This window comes from Phyllostomus hastatus, unplaced genomic scaffold, assembly GCF_019186645.2.
Source record: "Phyllostomus hastatus isolate PE091 unplaced genomic scaffold, TTU_PhHast_1.1 phas_scaffold_78, whole genome shotgun sequence".
Taxonomy (NCBI): Eukaryota; Metazoa; Chordata; class Mammalia; order Chiroptera; family Phyllostomidae; genus Phyllostomus; species Phyllostomus hastatus.
This window is the reverse complement of record NW_025334041.1, coordinates 18,042,232-18,063,302: the sequence shown is the minus strand read 5'-3', so window position 1 is coordinate 18,063,302 and position 21,071 is coordinate 18,042,232. Positions and strand designations below refer to the sequence as shown.

Here is a 21,071-nt window from a genome sequence, read left to right as displayed (position 1 = left end):
CATTAATTAATTAAATTTACTTCATAACACAAGTAGTTGGTACTTATCTGTTCTTGAATAGGTACTTATTTTTGCTTTTGAATATATTAATATAGACTCTTGCTCTCACTTCATTTCCCCAGAAAATGTATTTTCATGGTAATTTATTGGAATATTGTTTAAATAATTTCTTATGTTAGACAATTTTGTAAGTAACATGTGTTCCCCCCAAGAAATTGGTTTAAGGGTACAAATCTTTACAAAATTAACCCGTTATAATTATCATGTAATTTGTTTCTTTAATAAGTCCTATTTTATGTATCTGTAGTAGTTCATTTCATCAAAGTTTTATAACTTTCCCATCATAGGGTCTAACTAAAATATGAAATATGTTAACTTGTGGAAATTTAAAAGCAGGTTTTATTCATTAAGCATCTCTAATTTCTACTAAAGGGATTCCAATAGACTTATTCATTTTTTAAAAGAAACACTTTTATTGTCCCATGACATTATAAGACTTACAATATCCATGTTGCTTACAGATTGGCATAAATTATGAGAAAAGTAAAGGACAAACTCTTTCTGCCCAGTGTCGAAGAAACTGCTAAGCAGAACAGGCAAGCAGTTGGGAAAACTTCCACTTTATTACAAAAATGTAACCAGATCTAAAGTGAGGCTAAAATTAGTAATGAAATAAATACACAGTTTAAAGACTCAGCTCATTTTATGGCTTCAATGATAAACTTTAAACCTCTACTGAATTGAATTATTTGTCTAAAAATACTTAATAATGATTTAAGATACTGGTAAAATTAGTGTTTTAAAACTTTAATCTAAAGTTTTAAAATATTTTTAAAAAATATTATCACCGTCGTGCACCTTACACATTTACTAAGCCCAGGCCTGAGCACTGATCAATCCAGAGGTTGACCCTTTTTGCCTGTTTATCCAGATACACAGGATGAAATAGCTCATGTGTACTCCTGGGAGTTTGTGGATATGTATTATTTCTCTATTTGTAAACTTGTTTTAAAAAGAATGCCTTTGTTGAGTAATCATCTTGTCATCTGACGTGTATCATCACTCAATCTTGTGCTGTGTTTTCTCTGCCCTGAAGGAATTGCCTACGATCCTCTGATGCTGAAACACCAGTGTGTCTGTGGCAGTTCGACCACCCACCCCGAGCACGCTGGACGGATACAGAGCATCTGGTCACGGCTGCAAGAAACGGGGCTGCTAAATAAATGTGAGGTAATCCCGCATTGGCCACACTCTTTACTTACTTAAATAAATCATGTAGAGAGGCCAGTATTCATTAGAGCAGTTGTAGAAAAATTTTAACTCTGTAGCCCCAACACCATGATGGAGGAACCATCATGGGCACAAGTAGCGTAGAGCTCGTGACCTGCCTGGGTTGGGCACACAGTAGGTTCTCAGTCAGTGTTGATGGACTGAGCAGCTGCCTGATGTGTGTGAGTGCTAATATTGCAACATTTTTTCTGTATACATGCTGATATTGATATTTCTAAATAGGTACCATTTATTGAGTTAGTTATCTGAGACGCTCTTTGCAAACTGTTAAGTGCTAAGTAATTGTTATTTCTTGTTATAAGTTATACTGAACTCAGATACAGGCCAGTTTTGTCTCATGGAAATGAATATATTTAAAAGATTAACTATCCTCTTACCAAGAAAAGTCACTTCTTTTTGTTGAAGTTGCTGTTGTGTTTATATTTTTATAGTAGATGTTTGAATACTTTTATCAATACTTCTTTAGACTCATTTCTGTAGATTCCTGATGAGTTCCATTGGTTATTTAGAAAAAATCTGTTTGTTTAAGCTTTCAAAGGTTAAAAGCAAAATTGATAACAATTCCAAAAAACTATAATTTTCAAGTTTGGAAATACATTAAATGGATAATATTTTGATTATAGTTATGTCATAAGGAAACTGATACATTGAGACCATATTAAGTTCACTATACTTCAATAAAGACACAATCTTTTTGACTAATTTTGAGTTAATTAATTTTTGGCAACCCAAAATGAAGTCAAGAAAATTTCTGATCATAGCCAATTCAGTTTAACGTGAAACTGTAAAATATTTCAGTTGAAATAACAATGCCAAAATGGACAGAATGTTTTTCAGAGTTAGGTACACTTGTTTGTATTTGATAGTGTGAATTACATCAGTATGATCCTTCTCTGCAAAATGGTAAAAATAACTGACTTTTGAAGGTGAAATCATTCATTCAGGGCATTCATTTCTGATGATAAATTATTTTCTGTATTGATTTTCTCTTTTGAAGATGAATAATATCTTGCAGGGCAAGTAAATGGTTATTTTCTTTATATCAACTCATGGATAATGTCTATGGGTCATTCAGCAATTGGGAGTGTGAATCAACACACCAGAGCATTGTATACAGACTTGGTTTTGCAAGTTTTATTATATATTTAAAATAGAACTAGCAAATGTTTTTTCATATTTGAAGTTCTGCTTTTGACTAAATGTATTCTTTACCAAAGTGAAGGAATTTGAACTAGATTTATTTCTCTGATCCTTTCCAGAGCAATATTCATCTTTTGCTGGCAGCATCCATATTGTATGGTAGAAGATTTTCATACTCTTTGCTAAATTTTAGAGTTACTGATAAAGTTTTCATGGTTTCGATAATGCAGTTTGGAGGCTGTCTACACAATCCCATTTGGAGTACATAAACCAGCAAGGGGACCTGTTTGGGGTAGACTGATCTTAATGGACATTCCTTCATGTGGACTTCCCCATCCACTTTCACACCCACTATAAATAGTTTCCAGCTTGGCAATCTTTCTGTGCTTTTGCCAGCTGAGGCATTGCTGCTGATATTTTTTCACTTTCAGGTCTTTATCAGTTCCTGGAGGCTTACCCCAACCATTCCAACTTAGTAGTGGCTGATCACAGCATCCAAATGCATTATTAGATTGTGGTATTGCTTAAATCTTCTGCCTGAAGAAACACTGTTTATGAACAGAGCAAAGTGCAGAAATATATAGAATGGAATGTGGTCCACACTGATCTCAAAAACCTGTTAACATCCCTATCTGACCAGTCATCCTCTTCAGTTCCTCATACATCACATTATTTTACTCACGTATTATTTGAAACCACAAAAGTTAATTTAGACATCACACTGACTGATGTGATAGCACACCCAGGGTGAAACGTCAGAAGCTTTGTGGGGTTGACGAGAATGAGTAAGTCTAGCCCCAGACTAGAAAGCTAAATCAGAGTGTCTCATTAACAAACAATGTACTTGAAAGCCCAGAGCAGCAGATTTAATCTTTTTTTATTCTTGTTGATTCTATTACAATTTTCCCAGTTTCCCCCCTTTGCCCTCCTCCGTCCCATCCACCCCCTGCTCCCACAGTGCATTCCCACACCATTGGTCCATGTCCATGGGCCAGATCTTAATGGAGACCAAGCACAAAAGTCTGATCCAAAAGTTCTCAATAATGTAAACAGAGCATGCTTTTTCTCAACATAGTTTGGGAGCAGTTCACTAGGTGTTTGCTTTCTTAAGTGATGAAATCATTGCCCTATGTATTTATTTGCTCCTACATTTAAAATATCTATGACTTTATGCTGACCTAATCCCAAATATAAAATGGAATTTCTAAACCCACTAAAAAACAATTAACTTTAAGACATCTAGGAATGTAATGTTATGTTACCTCTGTGTGAATGATTTTAGAGACATACAGTAGACTTTTTGGAAATGATCATTAGCTTAACAAATGTAATCCTTTTATGGAGGCTTTTAGCTTCCATGTAAGATAAAACATAGTACCAAAAGGTCTAAAACATAGAACCAAAAGAAACGTGACTTCTTCCTGATTGTTTCTACCTGAGAGTGGGGGAGGAAATGAAATAAAAAAGGAACATACAAAGATTGTTGCAACCCAGTTCCGCCCATTCAGAAATAGTGAGTCTATTCCCATAGCCTGTACTTTCCCCAGTAAACACAGTTGAAATAGTTGATACATGTTTATTGTGGATTTTCTTTAAAGTTTTTGGCTTGACACCTTAATTCTAATGTACATTCATTGATATATTATTAAACTCTACTACAAGGATGCTAACCTTTCTACTCAAGCCAAATTATTTTGAAAATATCAATGCTGTCAGGGTGGGTGGGGGGGACCAACAACCCCAGAAACATACAACAAACCTTTCAACAATTCACCAAAACTCCTTAAAATCAGTTGCTAAAAAGCCAGGAGGAAAGTACACCATGAATGCAAGTGATCAGGTACAGGGGGATACATTATCTGGTTGAAAAGTAAAGAAGCTTCTTATGCTTAAGAGCTCCCTGGTTAGTGTTTATGAGACTTTTAAAGAAATCAAGGCCAATGACAGTATCTTCTCATTGAACTTGACGTTTTCAGTCCAAGAAAAGAAGTTAGGTTCCAGCTTAGATGTGAATGAATATTTACCATGGTGGCCCAAGGTCTTAAGGAGAATCAGGTCTGCCTTTCTAAATGGTCTAGGTAAGACTATCAGGCAGTTAAAGTCCAGCCCTGTTCCTTGGTTTTGTCTACAGCAAGCATTCCCGAGAAGGCAACATCTGTGTGCGTGGGACTCCAGGGACTCGAGCACCAGCCCTGGTGTCTGAGTTATCACTCTCTCTTGACTGATATGGAAAAATTCCTCTCTTGGTCATGAAAACAAGAACTCAACTCAATTGTTCTGTTAGATTTTGACAGAAAGGGGAATAATCAGGTAGGATATAACACATCCAAGTTGGCTGATGTATTGTTTCTCAATGTCCAGATAGCAGTTTGCCATCTTTGAACACAGCTTTCCTGCCATTGTCTGGGTAGCCACCCATAGTCAGGGATCAAACTGTGCCTTGACATAAGGAGTTGACAGACCTCTGGGGACATACCTGGCCAGCAAGCAGAGACCTATGGCTAGGTAAGTGGCTTTCATTCATGTACAGAGCTTTAGTTCTGCTGGAATACAGAGAAGAGGCAGCTTTCCTCAGTCAACAAGGGTAGACAGTTTTGCAGTTAAACAATGATGATGGAAAACATGACAATTTGAAAACATTGAAAGGGCTCAGCTGTTTCAGAACAATAGCCTTACCCACAAATCAAACTTATGTATTGTGTCATTTCATTTGGCAGTGTAGAAAATTAACCACATGGGATTCTTCAAGGGTTATTTTTTTCACATTAGAGTTGACCTTCGTCCTGCCATTAATTATCTGTGCTTTTGTCAAATCATTTAACCCTACTGATCTTTGGTTTTCCCATGTGTAAGACAAGACTGTTAAGATGGATTTTCTAGGATCTCCTCCAGCTCCATATTGTATAAAATTAGATGGCTAAGGAGTTCGTTTAGAATATAACACTTCCTTTGGTTAAGTGTAGACAAAATTTTTAGGCTGTTTTAGTAAACACATTGCTTTCAGTTGGTATGTGGTAGTGTAAACTGGCTCTCCTCACTAGTCCTGCTTATTAGCCAGAGAAAACATGAGTCCTCATTATGTTAGATTGTAGTGGTTGCGAGGATTAACTTCCTTTGGCATGATGTGGCTCTGCTTTTAAAAAATTGAGATGCTCAGTAGCCCTTCATGCCAATATCATTCCATGTTTCCCCTCTTGAGCTATCCATACTTAGTTTAGTGATTTGGTTGAGAGGAAAAGCAAAACCAGCAGCTTTCTTGTCACTGTAAGAAATAGCTCTGGAGGGGTCATTTACTCTCCTCTTGAAGAACAAGCTCTTTGACAAGGTACTAGGTTTCTCAAGTGTGCGTGCCCCTGAAGGAAAGAATGCACTCTTCTGTGCTTAAAACATCTCAGACTGACCCGTCATCTGCTAGAAATGCACTTGCAGTTGTTTTTCCGAAACTGCTCATGACTCTCAGCCCCACCAAGCCACCCACAGACATTCGCTTGCTCTCACATTTGTTTTGAGAATAATAACATTTTATAATGCTTTTGTTGGATTCCACTTTATGTGGAATTTGCATTGCTTCTTTGTGACTAGGGCTGAATAACTTTGTTTTGCTTAATTCCTAAGTAAAAAAGCATAAGCAACATACTATGCTGCAGTGTTTTAACTCTTGTGTTCAAGTGCCAACTCAAAGTAATTACAAAACAATTCCCTGACATGAAACCAAGCTACTGCTGCCCCTCTGGGACTTCTCCCCAGTTCCAGTGAGAGAAAAGGAGAGCAGGTTTAGTGTAAAATCATAGGATACCAAGGATCTCAGGGCTGGAATCTCCCACACGCTTCCCTGCACACACATAGGTGATTTAAAAATACCTTTTGCAAATCTAAATAAAGAAATACAATACCCTTTGGAGAAATGGTTTTTGGAATGTGCATGTTTTCTGACATCAATGGTACAGAGCACTGAATACTGCAGGTTAATGGAAATTCAATTAAACATTTGTTTTATAGCATAATCTAACTAGATGGCAGCACACAACAGCTTACTGTTTTGTTTAGTTGGCAAAAAAAAAGTGTTTTTGTGTTTTAGAATCTAACCACAAAGCAGTAAAAAGAACTCAAATAGGGAGTCTTGTGAGTTGTCTCTGAAGATACGGCTAAGTTAGGAAGCGGTAGGGATGAAGCAGATGGGATGGGCACACCGGGGTGCACTGGCGTCGTTCTGCGGGAGATTTGTCAGCCACAGTGGAGTGGGCCTGGGCAGATAATACGTTAAAATGCCTCTGCAGCCTACAGTCAGAATTAAGATGATTTCGAATTTCTTGTTTTGATTTTTATTTCTTAAAAAAAGAAGAATTGATATGGAAAATGACCAATGGAAGGAAGTAAGACACACTACTCTTCTGAGTCATTTGGAAAGTGATGCAGGGTTTTTTTTTAACTGCCACTTATTAACCAAATATTTGTTAACAAAAACAGTTATGTTTCTCTACCATCTGAAAATTGTACTGTCAAAGTAAGACGAAATATTTGCTGTGACAGTATGTTTTACACATGATTGTTATATTTAAAGAGCAGTGCTTTGACCCAAACCATTAAAATATTCACTTACAATGGTGTTTAAAAAATAATTACAATGCAGGAGAGTCAGTGGAGATAAAGACTATGAAAATGGAGCAGTTACTATAAGGGAAAACTTTTTAAAACTTTCTGATGAACATAATGATTTGAAATGGGTGGAAATAAATTTTTAAAAAATGTATAGTACAGATGCTTTTAGAACTCAGCCTTTTATTACCAAGAGGGATTTGCTGTTTATCTGAAGTGCTTTTGAAAGTACTCCGCACCCTGAAATATTTTTAAATTAAGTTGTGATGACCAAATCAAGCAGTTACAGGCAAATAGAAGTCACTTGTCATTTTGAAGATCAGATAGATTTTTTTTACCTCGAAAGTTTCTCTGCTGACCATTTATATTAACTACTCTTTAGGCCCAAATGTTGGTCAGTCAGTACAGAGTCAGTATCTTGAATTCACTTATGAATGAACAGGAAAAATAGACAGGTCCCTCTGAACACGGGTTCTCAACCCAGGCTTCCCATTAAAATCCACGAGTTGGTCCTAAGGACCTGAATGCCCAGGCTGTACCCAAAGTTAATCAGGAGCTCTGGAGGTAGGACCCAGGAATCCGCACTGTTTAAATTTCTGCAGCTGATTCCAAGGTGCACCCAGTGTTAAAAATCACTGCCATAGAAACTCAACTGAAGCTGACGAAGTTTCAACATTGTAAGTAAGGACAAACAGGTGAATGGAGTCAAATATTTGGAGACAGAGCCTTACTGATGTTTATCTGAGAAACAATAGTGGTACTAACTCCAAATTTTCATACATGAAAAAAATATTTTTATTTGGGAAAATTGCTCATTATTTTAGTTGTCACAGTCTAAGAATTAAAAGTTACTCCTACTTTTCAATTATAATTAAGTTCATAAAAAATAGGCTTCAAGGAATAGGGTCCTTGTGAAAACCCTCATAGATCTCTTGTGCCTCAACCATCGTTATGTATCACTTCAGTCATTATATTTGCTTGCCTAAAGCAAACCTATAAGTCAAAATAAGGGGCATTTTATTGAGTTTTTACTGTGTTTAAGGTTATTTCACATAGAATCTTATTATTTTGGGGCTAAAGGGGGGCTTGCACTAATTTGGTCATACCTCCTCACAGTTGGGTGTGAAGCAGCAGTGGCCCCAACAGGTCTCTCGTAGCCGGCTTTGGGCACATTAAGGACACAGGAGAGTCAGAACCCAGAACTCAGGACTCCTGACTTACAATTCACTTTCTTTCCATGTGACCAAAAGAAAGGACCAAAGCCTGCTGGGCTGCAGGCCTCCTTCCCATTTTCACCACCGTTTCTCTAGCAGCAAGTTCTGAGGGGCACAGGCTATTAGATGATGCCAAATATATGGAAGGAGAGAATGCAGTTGGGGAGGAGGGGATAAAAACTCTCTTTTATGTAATATTTAAAGAAGCAATTGTCTCTAGTATTTAAAAACCCCAGTAGGTACACCTGGGCAGATGCACGAGACCAGATTTTGTATGTGTTTAAGAGAGAAGGCGTGTGAAGACTAATGAACAGGCCATGAACTGATTCACGAAATATCAAGTATGGAGTTTGTAACAAAGGGTAACTTTGACATTCAATAGTTATTTATGACACTTTTATTCTGTAAGTCTGCAGCCCTATGGATTTTTGTAGGGAAAAAAAAAACTCATCTCTCTGTTTAGGGACACTGGGTGAAATATTTTCAGAAAATGAGATATTTCAATGGAAATTCTTGCCTAATATGTCACCACTTTGAAAATGATTAAAGAAAATGGGGTCTCCCCCAGCACAGGCAGGTACTTTGACTTGTCAGATTTCAGTTGGACATTTTCTCTTAGTTTGGAACTGCCGCAAAATGAGCCCTTTCATGTCCTCAATAATACCAAACCAATGCAACCCATCTGTTCTGCTAAATTATTTCTAGTTCCCTAACCAAAGGCACTGCTTTTTCATGCATTTTATCATGATTTTATGCCCTTTATTATATTTTACAAAAGGTTCTGATTCCTCCAGGGCCAATGAGAACTGATTAGGACACTGGCCTCAATCCAGGCTTTGAACACAGGAGGGGAAGGAATAGAACTGTTTCCTTTTTTCCCTGTGCCTTGGCAGGAAAAAAAACCATGAATCTATACCGTGTGTGTGCTCTGTGTGTGGGTGGGTGCGGGCAGGCTGCATTTCATCCTGCCACAGTATGACTTTGTAGGCCATGTTCAGAAAATTCCTACTATAATCAGGTTGCATTAATGGGCTTTATTTCAGAAAGACTATTTCTTCAGGAAAGAACCATGGTGTCTTGTGAGACTCAATGATATGGTTGTTTTAAGCTACTTTGGTCGAACTTCAAACGGGAATGTGGACTGGGGTTCCGAACAGAATAAGCTTCCCAGGTGCTCACACAGAGTAGGCACTGCATGCACAGAGTTCCTTTCTGACTGTCGGGAAGACACTGCCCAAGGGGGCGTCACAGAGGATGGAAATAGCATAGCGCACACATCCTGCGTTGTAGGGTTTCTTTATTAAGAACATGAAAGAGGAGCTGTAAACTTTTGTTCCCAGGCCTATGTTAGCAAGGTAGTTAGGACCTGTATTTGGATCTCAAGTCAGACTTCAAGAAATAATCAAATGAGTGCCCTCTCTTCCATGTGTTGTGTTTCCAGATATACTCAGGATTCTCAAAAAGCCTTTTGGTGGGAATCATGGATGACTGTAGAGAGACATCCTGCAGACTAAATATCTCTGAGAACGGAAATCACGATGTCCCTAAATTACAATTATCACAGCACTTTATCCTACTTTGTGACTCATTATGCTGTTGACCTTTGACTCAAGAGAGCATCATGAGAGAGAAATGAAGGGAAAAAGGGCGCACCGGAAATAGAAATATGGGAAGGGATTAAACAAAAATATCTATAGTTAAGCATAGACACGTAACATAACAAATAACTCATGATGATACCAGAGAATGAAAACTGTTAGAGACCTCACGTGGAGAGGGAAGACGAAACTGACAAATCTGAGATGGCTGATAACAGTGAGGCAACGTGGGAGGACTCCAAGAGACTCCACCGGTTGAGGAGAAGGGAGAGCTGTGGCCATTTCAGACTGTTTAGCTTAGTCACCCTTCAGGTTGCCATAGCCCGGCCCCTGTGAGATACTAATCTCAAAGCATCCTTTCTCCAGATCCTTTCTCCAGATCCAAGTAAAGAAGGGGAAAAAGTGATATCAGAGCAAGAAAATAAACTTACATTTTAATAGTGACAAGGAGGACAAGAGTTTAAACTGGGACAGCATACTCTAAGAATAAATACATGTCAAATAGGCCGGGCTAGATTAGATCCTCTATCTTTACCGTTGATCGGCTGATATTACATAAAGGGATGACTGGTATTCAATTCAGCAGGTGTACTCTTGTGGTTTGTCAGCACTTGAGCCCCTGTCAATCATTGAATCTTGTTAGCAGATTATTTTTTTCAAATGTGTGAGTGAGAATGAGAAAGGAGTTGAGGCAGGCTCAGAGTGTGTGGTTACAAATATCTATGACTAGCTAATGAAAATATAAAGATACATTTCTGGTTAATGATATTTAATGTCACCCTAGAGGCAGAAATTCAATTTAGAGGTAAAATATATTTATAGAAAAGGAACAAGGGAAAAAATCAATGAAAATTTATGATATCAGTCAAAATGTGGGTCTGATTATTAGCTATGGAACTCACATTATTTAAGGCATAGATGTTTCACTGTATCAGTGTATAAGATGTTAGTGGCTATGGAATGCTTAGTATCATAGAAATGAAAGCAGGAAGCTCTGATATTTCATGGTGTTCGTTATTCTGCCAGATAAGACTGGTTGCCACGGCACGGTTTCCAAGGCTCTGCTCATTCCAATTTTAGGTGACTCAGACCCTAGATTTACCACTATTTTTCTTGGATTTTCCACAAGCTGAAATCTCACAGCTAAAATGTTTTCCTTTAATACTGACTTTGAACTTTTGCTTCCTAATTTTATCTCATTTCTTGTCATTCTATTGCTTTGGTTGTTCTGGTCTTCCATAAACATTTCCAAAATTAGTGCTGACCATCAAGGCGTGTAGATCAATAACATGTGCATTTATTGATCAGAGCAATGACTGACCAGATGGCCATCGTTCAATTTGCCTTGGTCTTCAGCATGAGTTACCCAGTTGAATTTCAATATTCAACGCCTATCTGGGAGTCATTTCTCTGACACATATTTTTACTTTTCTAGAAATGTAAATTGGGTGTCAAAAAGAGGGAACTTCAATGCTATGACAAAGAAAATTCCATAAGCATTTGTTTGTTTCTTTGGCACATAATGCCACAGTGTCAAGAAATTTCTGTTTTCTCTCATTCCCGTTAGGTTCCTGCTACCCCATGGGTCTCCCACTGCTCCTCTCTCACTGTTATGTGACTTATTTTCTGTGACAAGCACAGCCCTGCCCTCTACCCAGTCAACCCCTAGCAAGTGTCAGTAAATTGAGGTTTCCTGGCCTGCTCCCTCAGACAGTCACACCTCAGCAGCAGCCACATCACCTTAAATTAGGGAGATTGACTATGGAACTGTCCTGGTCCAGAGAGAGGTATTGTTGTCGCCTGATGTTTCTATGTCAACTGCTCATGCCATGGTCAGAAACATGACAGGACAGCATTCTCTGAACAAATTCTCTTTGAATTTCACTGTCACAGTTTTCTTCTAGTATACCGCCTTACAAGTGCCTTGTTGTGATATATGTTTTAAGTAAAATAATAATTCTGTCTGGGTAATTTTAGGGAACACAGTGATTTTCAAAAGTTAGGCTAATTCATTTCATACATCAATATGATGTTTATTGGGCTTGCAGATATTCGAACTGAGAAATGTGGCTAGGAAGAACACATGGCATGTTGATTAACTGAGCTGTAACTTAACATATGGATTTGTCTATGTTGAATGACCATGTTTCTTAATTGACATGAAAGTCTGTGCCTAGCATGTGTGCCAAAACATGGACTGAGTCTAGAGTGTCTCAGACTTTCTAGAATGTCTGGTTAAGCAGTGGCTATCATTTTTGTTTAATTTCCACCCTCTTACAAACTAATACTTTTATAAATACATTAAAAGTGAAATATTACAAAAGTAAAATATAACCAAAGACATAAACGATTATATTAGATTCAACAGACATGAAAATATTCTGTCAAGTTACTCTAAAAGTTTCTGAACATTCACTTTGAACTCTACACATATCTCATCACGGGCCATTCATAAACAATTCTGAGCTGTTACTGGTCCCATAGGACACACTCCAAGTGACATTAGTCCACATTAACACTACTGTGAGCTACACATGCATGGGGTAATTAGCATATTTGTTATAATCAAATACATTAAAATGTATTGCCTTCAGTCCTTTAAGAAACTATGAGGAATTTGTTTCAACAACTTTTTTAGGTGAGTGTAAAATAAGATGCTGATGAATTTACTTCCCAGATAAACAGTAGGCCCCATTTGCTTTTAGGCTGATACTTTTACAAAGGAGGCCACTACTGACTTCTTTGTTATAGGTTTTTTTTATGCTACAGAAGAATATGCTTTATGTCAATTGCCCATTGAGGCATAAGCAAGCCGTTGATTCTGAACCTTGCATACTCTCATTTTTCAAATACTATTATGGTACTTTACTAAGCAAATCAGTGTCACATTCCTACATGATGAAACTCAGCCCATTATTAATCATCTTAAATGTGACTCGGGGCCTTATTTTCTTCTGAATGTTGTCAGTGGAGTAAGGTAGGCTTCTGCTGTTTTCTTTCAGCGGATTCAAGGTCGAAAAGCCAGCCTGGAGGAAATACAGCTTGTTCATTCTGAACATCACTCACTATTGTATGGCACCAACCCCCTGGACGGACAGAAGCTGGACCCCAGGACACTCCTAGGTCTGTATGGGCCTCCGTTCTACTGAGAACAGCACATTCCAGCACTGTCATTAGTCAAGGCCGGTGTCAGTTCAAAATACTTGGCAAGCAGTGCGACAGAAAAAATCAGCTTTTCCATCAGCATTGCTCTGTGGAATGAGCCGTTTACAATAGAAGCCAATGTCGATTAAGAAAATCTTGCATTGGAAAAATGGCTACGCAAGTACCATGATGTTTACTTTTGAATTCATCTTTACTGGAATAGCATTTCTTCACTGTGTTTTGGCATACAGGAATAAATGCATTGTTGAGTTTGTTCGCTTGCATTTTTGAACTAAAAAAAGAAAGATTTTTACATTCCTTATGCAAATGTATCTTTACCTTTTGCATTCGTTTCGTGTCGTTCAGCTCTTTTTTTCCATGACTGTAACATGCAGAGGGCGCAGCACAGCTTGTTTTTAGTGGAAACTCCTCATCGCTGCGCCTCAAAGAGTGCATGTTATAGTGAGCTGGCATTTTAAACCTTAATGTAACCTTCTTAACGTCTTAACTGTGGAATTAATCAGTAAAGTAGATGGCAGAAGGAGAAAGCTAATAAACATAATTTTTATTTAATGTTATATTTCTCAAACCCCTGCCATCAGATTTTAAAATAAAATGAATGTTGCACAGGTTTATATAAACTTTATATGAGAGATAGAGTTGGAAAAAGTTCATTCCAAAACCTTACTTAGTTTAGTTAAAATAATTCCATTAAGTTTATTAATAACCCTTTATAACATGGAATCACAATATATAACATGGCAATACATGCCAAACGGATATTTTTAAAAACCATTCCAACTTTAAAAAAAGGCATCTTAGGGCTTTTTCTTGTCTTCTTGTTTCAACAAAACCTATTGTGTCAGTTCTAAATCATTGGACCCTCTCACCTAATTCAATATTTTTTCAAAATGATTTTGTTATTTGGTTCTAAACAATTCAAAAGCAAGTATGTGACATGCAGTAGGCAGGCATCTTGGAAAAAATAATAAGGGGAAATTAACAGTTACCCATTATAATACTTACAGTCTGCCTTTTTAAAAGGAGCGGCAGTCCTGCCTTAATTTGGAGGTAAAGGCATGTGGGCGTACACACACACGCACGCACGCCGGGAGTTAGTGGAGGCTTGGGAAGAAATTGACAGAGAGGGCAGCACACAAAGATAAATTCACTTTTCAGAAAACATTATTAAAATAAGATGGTGAAAAAAATTTGTGTAGAATTAAATCTATATATTAATATAAAGGCAAATAAGTTGATCTAAACATATATACTCTCTATTTTTTTCTTTTTGTTGAAGGAAGGAATCTCTACACATATAGATTCTTTACATAAAGTACTTTATTTGCTGTGGATATTATATAATAAGTGTACTTAATTTTATATGGATTAGTGATCTCATATAATTTACCCAAAGATAAAGTAAACTTAACTTTCCTGTTTTTATGAGGTCAAAATACACACACATTTGAAGAGAGGAAGCATGTTCATTTTGATTACTTTTTGATTTAATGAAGAGAAAACAAGTAGCAACTTTCCCCATTTTATTTTATTTTTATTATTTTTATACTATGGTCTGTTTAAAAAAAATATTTTATTTATTTTTAGAGATCAGGGAAAGGAGGGAGAAAGAGAGGGGTAGAAATATCAATGTGTGGTTGCCTCTCATGTGGCCCCCACTGGGGACCTGGCTCACAACACAGGCATGTGCCCTGACTGGGAATCAAACTGGCAACCCTTTGGTACACAGCCTGTGCTCAAGCCACTGAGCTACACTGGCCAAGGCTTTACTATGGTCTTAAACTATAAATCAGCCTGGACAAAGGACTAGATATTTTGGACTTAACTGGGAAGAACTTAAGTGTAGGTGTTTGAAAGATGTTCCAAAACAACCATTTTCTACATTTTAAGAGAAAAGACATGTTTGTAAAAGAAATGAAGTTTAAACTTTGATGACTTCGAACCGTTAAATGGAACTGTTATTTATGAAACATGGCTGTGCCACCATTTTGAAAAATGAAAATTGACATTTGCACAGAAAGATTTTCTCAAAATACCCAACATAAATATCATTTAAAATTTTGATAATTTAAAATTAATTGTAATGTCCAATGTCCAATGACCTTGGACAATTCTTTTTATGTATGTATACAATGAAAACACCAAGAGCCAATAATTTAATTTTTAAAGTTTAGATCCAAATAAATTGGCCACTTATCTCATTAGTTTTGGGTATTTAACATGGGATAATACTTATACAATTGATGATTTTAGAGGTTACATAGGCATCTCTCAGGGAGCAGTACAGTAATTTCAGTATTATGTATGTGCTACATGAGTAAATATGAACAAGGAGATTGTGTTGTTCAGTCTTGATGTCAAGTTCAAAATTCAGCTTTGATAACCACTTCTAACCACTTCACTTTCTCACATAAATCCAAAAAGAACAAAGTGTCCTCAGTTTCAGATCTAAGTGAATAATTTCATCCTTTTTAAAGTTTAACTTTTCAAGCTCTTTTTGCTCTTTATATAATTTGAATTCTTGTGGCTTGTTTTTCATTTAAATCTAAAAAATAAGATTGAAGCTGCCACATGTAAATGTACAGAAATTTATAAACAGCAAGATATTTCTCTTTCTGTATCACCTTTTTTCACTTGTATATATCTTTCTTCTTCCACTATTCCCTCCCAGCACAGACTGGTGGTCAGTGGGGGTAGTTTGTCAATGCACACACACATTCAATTTAAATTCATTCATTGTATAAAATTCTGAGTTCAGTTGGTAGTAGTCCTCTTGATAGTTATGTTCTGGAGTTTGGGGTAAAGATTTAAATAGGAGCTCATTATGACCAGACCTATAAGTTGTTGTATCTTGAAAGATAGCTATCGCTTATAAAATAATGAGATTTGAAAAGGTACACCATTCATCTCCTTAAATACTCTAGATCCTGTAAGTTGACACTTTAAAAACATTCTCTCCAATCATTTTTGGTGCAAGGTTTTCCTTAATGTTAATATTCCTGTTGTTCTTACTACCAGTTTTCATGATTGTATGGCTAGCCAGATCTCAGTTCCTGGGTAAGGCAATATAGTGTTACTTTTTAAAATTGCAGTCAATTCAGTAATTTAAAATATTTTACACACTACAAAATTTAAATTATTATTTATCTTCTTTGTATTATGTAAACAATACTAAATACAATTCTCCTTATGCGGCATATCTTTTCTGTTCCTTATTCTCTTAGAGTTAAAATCTTTTTTAAAAGTTACTTTATCACATTATAATATTAACTTTATTCCTTTACACTAGGGAATAAAGAGTTCAGACATTAAAATATATAATATTATACATTTTAATTTCATGTGTGACATATGAATACACCCTTGCAAAATGTTCAGTAATGTAGAAGTATCTTTGTTATGAACAACAACTTAAGAAAACTTTACCCCTCCCCAAGCTATCTATAATTTTTTTTATGTATCTTTTACTAATGTCAGTGTTTCAGGTTTAATATTTTTTCATGACTTGTTTTTTGTTATCCTTTTTTATGAAGACCCTTATATATAATGAGACACACTGTTTTTTTCATTTGTACTTAGATTGTGATTTGTCATTTTCCATCTGTTAGCAATTGCATTTGAAAAATTAACTCATACAATTTATTGTTTTCAAAACGGAAATATTTTCTTTGATGTTAAAATCTAATCAGTCTTTTATTGACATGGCATGTGAATTCCACCACCTACCCGTTTTCAATTTTTATTACTATTTCATTGATCATCAATAGGACAGATGGAATGGGAAAGATGAAATGGAGGTTTGTACCTGTTTCTACCGCTAATCTCCTAGCGACCCATCAGAGCTATTTCAGAGCCTTGTGACTATAATATAGAAACACCCACTGCCTTCTCTTTTAATACTTTACAAGGCAGATTTTGGTCTAAGAAATTTTAAGAGTAGTTATTTTTGTTTTCTCTATTCATGCAGTAGATAATATAGAAAATAAAAGTGCAGATAAACAAAATGATTAACATTCCAAAATGATTAAAAATGAGACAGTCACAAGTAAGATTTTTGGCATATGTTTTTAAAAAGATATATTTATATTATATAGATCCCCAAATAGTATTATCCTCTTTGTACTGTATTTTTCACTTATTTGCTTAAAAAAGTTGTAAATATTGGAGGGGCTAAGTATACTTAGTCTTAGTTATATCCAAAGTAAAAATTAAAAATAAATCCGTATATTTGAATAGATATTTTAATATTTGAAACATTTAAAAAATGACAATGTATTTCATAAATCTTGTCTTTCAAAACCACATTGCAAGGATATAGTCAATGAGTAGCTGAGCTATTCATGATACAGTATAAATTTAAAAAAATTGCAATGTACTATACAATGTGTAGGGCAGTTAAAACAAATCTTAAAGCTGAAGTGTCATAGATATTTGTTCATAAGGGGCAATAGAGTATACCTATATAATACTTTTATTCATTTGCCATCGGCTTTTACCTGTCTAAAATTAGATCCCTTTCTTCCTGAGTTAAATGATAAATACCATGTGACATAATACCTGTTAAACATTTACAAAAAAAACTGTGAATTAGTTTTTAGGTATATTAAAATTTAAAATTTTAAAAACTACATTTCCAATTTATATATTTTTTTCATGTCTTCTTACTGTGTAGGTGACACTTCTGAAAAGTTTTTTTCTTCATTACCTTGTGGCGGACTTGGGGTAAGTATGAGTTTGTTTACTGTTTTTAAATAACAAACTTCTAAAAAGGTCTCCTTTGATTTATTTATTTAATTATGTTTAAGGCTGTTTCTCAGTAAAAGTTATCCTAGACTGCAGGACTGGCTACATAATTTGTAGGGCTCAATGCCAAATGAAAATACAGATTTCCTTGTTCAAAACTAAGAATTTCAAGATGGCAACAATAGTGAATTAAGCCAAGTGTGGGGTCCATCTAAAGTAGGGCGCAGTGTGACTGCACGGGACACATGTTCACAGAGCTGGCATTGCTAGATCTTTATATACCTGGAGAAAAGGTAATATGAGAGGATCTAACACAATTTTGTAGTGGAATTCAATCTGCAGTACAGTCACCCTGAGCGTGCACATACATCATAATCCTGATGAAAATCACATAAACTTCACAAAGCGCTTTGCATTGTGGGACATTTTGTTTGTGAACCTCTTGGGGCTATTTTTGTCTTCAATAATTAACAAAGTCTTTTTGACCCAGGATATTTATACCACATTGCAAAGACATATTTGTTTGAATCCAGCGACATATGAAGAAAAATATCTACATATTTGTGGATGATTAGAACATATCCTATAGCCTGCAATCTATTTAAAGTTAACCCTTACCAATAATAAACCATCATCCTGTAGAACCAAGTGCTAAGTCATGTTAGGAGAACATAATTCTAGCTCAGGTTTCCAAGGACTAAGAAATTTAAGTCACTTCAGTTTTTTAAATATTGAAGGGAAAAAGCAAAGCTAGTCCTTTGTATGACCTGTATTAGGCAATATTTTACTAAATATTTACCACTAAATTTTGTACAAGGAATCCTTTTATGTTTTCAGCTAATTCTTTCATTTTAGTGACGTTAGGTTCATAAAGGATAATCTTTCTATTCATTTACCTGTGATTCTGCCCTCTAGAAATAAGAATGGCAACTACAACTAACATCTGTTTGGACTTTACCAACATACAACAGAGGTTCATAACAACTTGGTAAAAATAGTCCTTGTTATTAACACCATTTGGCAGATGAGAACCTGAAGTCTCAGAGGAGTGAGGTGGTTGTCCTGAGGACACACAGTAAAGGGTAAAAGGCTGAAAGTTTGGGGTGGAGCGACATGTCCATGTGGACAAGATCCAAAAGAGCATTTCAGGTCCTTCTACAGATTTTGTCTCTAACAGGCTAGCCACAGGCCCTGGAGCCCGGCAGTGCAGCCACATGGCCAATGTAATGCAGTCCCCTCTGTGGAACTGCACCAGGGAGCTTGCTTTGTGATCTCCAGCACAGGAAAATCACCACCTCATATTAATCCTTGCTAATTTTAGCAAACTTCTTGTGAAGCCAGGAGCTTGCAGAATTACTCTAGGAAGCAGAAGACAAACTGACTTTTAAAATGGGTGTCACTGGCTGTGATATTATTGTCTAACATCCCAAGTGGCCATTTTAAGAGAATGGCTGATTACCTACCTGCAAATGAGGCAAAGAATGAACCAAATCTAAGGATGACTTAGTGGGTCTGGTGATGGGGAGGAAATGAAAACTGTTGAATGAGTGGTGGTCATCAAAGCTCCACTCCTTTACAAGTACATTAAGTGCATTTATTTCATAGCCTAGAGCTGAAATGAGGACAGCTCCCTGGGACCCGCCTGCCAAGTCTATTCCTTGAATTCAAAGTACCTCCACTCAACTGCTCTAAAACCATAACGAGGTAGTTTCTTATCTTTAGCCAGAACTACTCTAGTAAACTCTTAGATGTGCCCAATGAATGAACAGTATCTACTACTTCTGACACAGTGGGTGTCCTTAACAATGTCCTCAGACACTGACCTAACCCAGATGGTGGCAGTGGTGGAAAATCTAGCTTAGGCAGGAAGAGGCAGGAGGAGGACCACTGAGTAGCCTGACTGCATTAATATAGGAAAAGGCTGGAAAGAGGTACCTCTATTTATCTAATTGGCCTACAGGTCTTAAGATGGTATTTTTATAGGTCTAGACGGTTGTGTGTGTGCATGTGTGTACACAAGCTTGTCCTATTGATGCTCTAGAGAACTAGTTTGATTCAGTCCTTTTGTTGGCTGCAGGAATGAAATTGTGTTCTTAGACATTAAGGTACCATTTTGCTCCTTAAGATCTTTGGTTTTGACATAAGCCCTAAGAGAAACTCTGGGTCCTTTGGATTTGCATTAGTCTCAATTTTTACCTCCAGGACAGTTCTAGACATATTAAGTATATGAAAGATACTCAGTGTGAACTTTGACTGGCCCAACTTGGCAACATAGGGGTACCCTAGTGAGCTTGGAAACCATTGAAATATCTTTTGTTTTAGGACATTCTTCTGGTTCAAATTATCTAAGGTAGACCTTTTGGTTTAAATTCTAAATACTTAACGATCCCCAGTTGTTAAAGGAAATTCAAGTTACCTAGAATATATGAGGTCTGTCCGGAAAAAGTCCAGCCATTGTTAATATAATGAGAATGGTTTATGCAACATTGATATAACTTGGCAGCCAAGGAGAGTGGACTGGAATAAGTATCTTTGAACAATGACAACTTCACTGTACTTGTCAGTGGGGGTGGTAGATGCTATGGAGTGAGCATGTGTACTGTGTGGCCATCCCATTCAAAGTGAGTGAGTAGAGCAATGAATCTGCATCCAATTTTGTGTAAGCTTGAACATTCCTCTGTGGAAACTATTTGGATGATTCAGAAGGCTGTAACTATGGGCAACTGGTCATTGGCAACTTCATCATGACAACGCACCTGCTCATGCATCACATCCTGTGCAGTTTTTGGCAAAACATCAAATCATCAGGTGACTCAGCCCCCTTGTAGCCCAGATTCAGTGACCGGTGACTTCTGGCTTTTCCCAAAACTAAAATAACCTTTGAAAGGGAAGAGATCTAAGACCATGGATAAGATTGATGAAAATATAGTGGGGCAGCTGATGGCGATTGGGAGAACTGTGTGAGGTCCCAAGGTGCCTACTCGGAAGGGGACTGCAGCATCATTGTCCTATGTACAATGTTTCTTGTATCTTCTTCAGTGAATGTCTCTATTTTTCATAGTACATGGCTGGATACCTTCTGGACAGACCTCGTATACCTTCCTACTAGATGGGTTTATTATATACCTACTGAATGCTGGTGATTGATTGGCTTTTGAGGAGACTACCTGGGACATTATGAAATCAGAAATCTCCCCCTACAATTCCATGTGATAATGCAACAGTGTTGTTCAGGTAACTCAGTGGGTGAGTGGTATTTAAAGTGCTTTATAAAGCATGCTCTCCTGAGTTGCATTTTGAGCAACAATCTCAAGGTTTCTGAATT

The 21,071-nt window shown here is 36.7% G+C and overlaps 1 protein-coding gene across 1 annotated transcript in view; it reads left to right on the top strand.

The window, feature by feature from the left end:
* The window catches only part of HDAC9 (histone deacetylase 9), an 820,804-nt gene that overhangs the window by 586,028 nt on the left and 213,705 nt on the right, over window positions 1–21,071 (top strand). Inside the window, exons 15-17 of the mRNA XM_045827591.1 lie at window positions 1,097–1,230; window positions 12,841–12,961; window positions 17,676–17,725. Of these exons, the coding sequence (XP_045683547.1) occupies window positions 1,097–1,230; window positions 12,841–12,961; window positions 17,676–17,725 (305 nt within the window). The remainder of the gene's footprint in view (window positions 1–1,096; window positions 1,231–12,840; window positions 12,962–17,675; window positions 17,726–21,071) is intronic.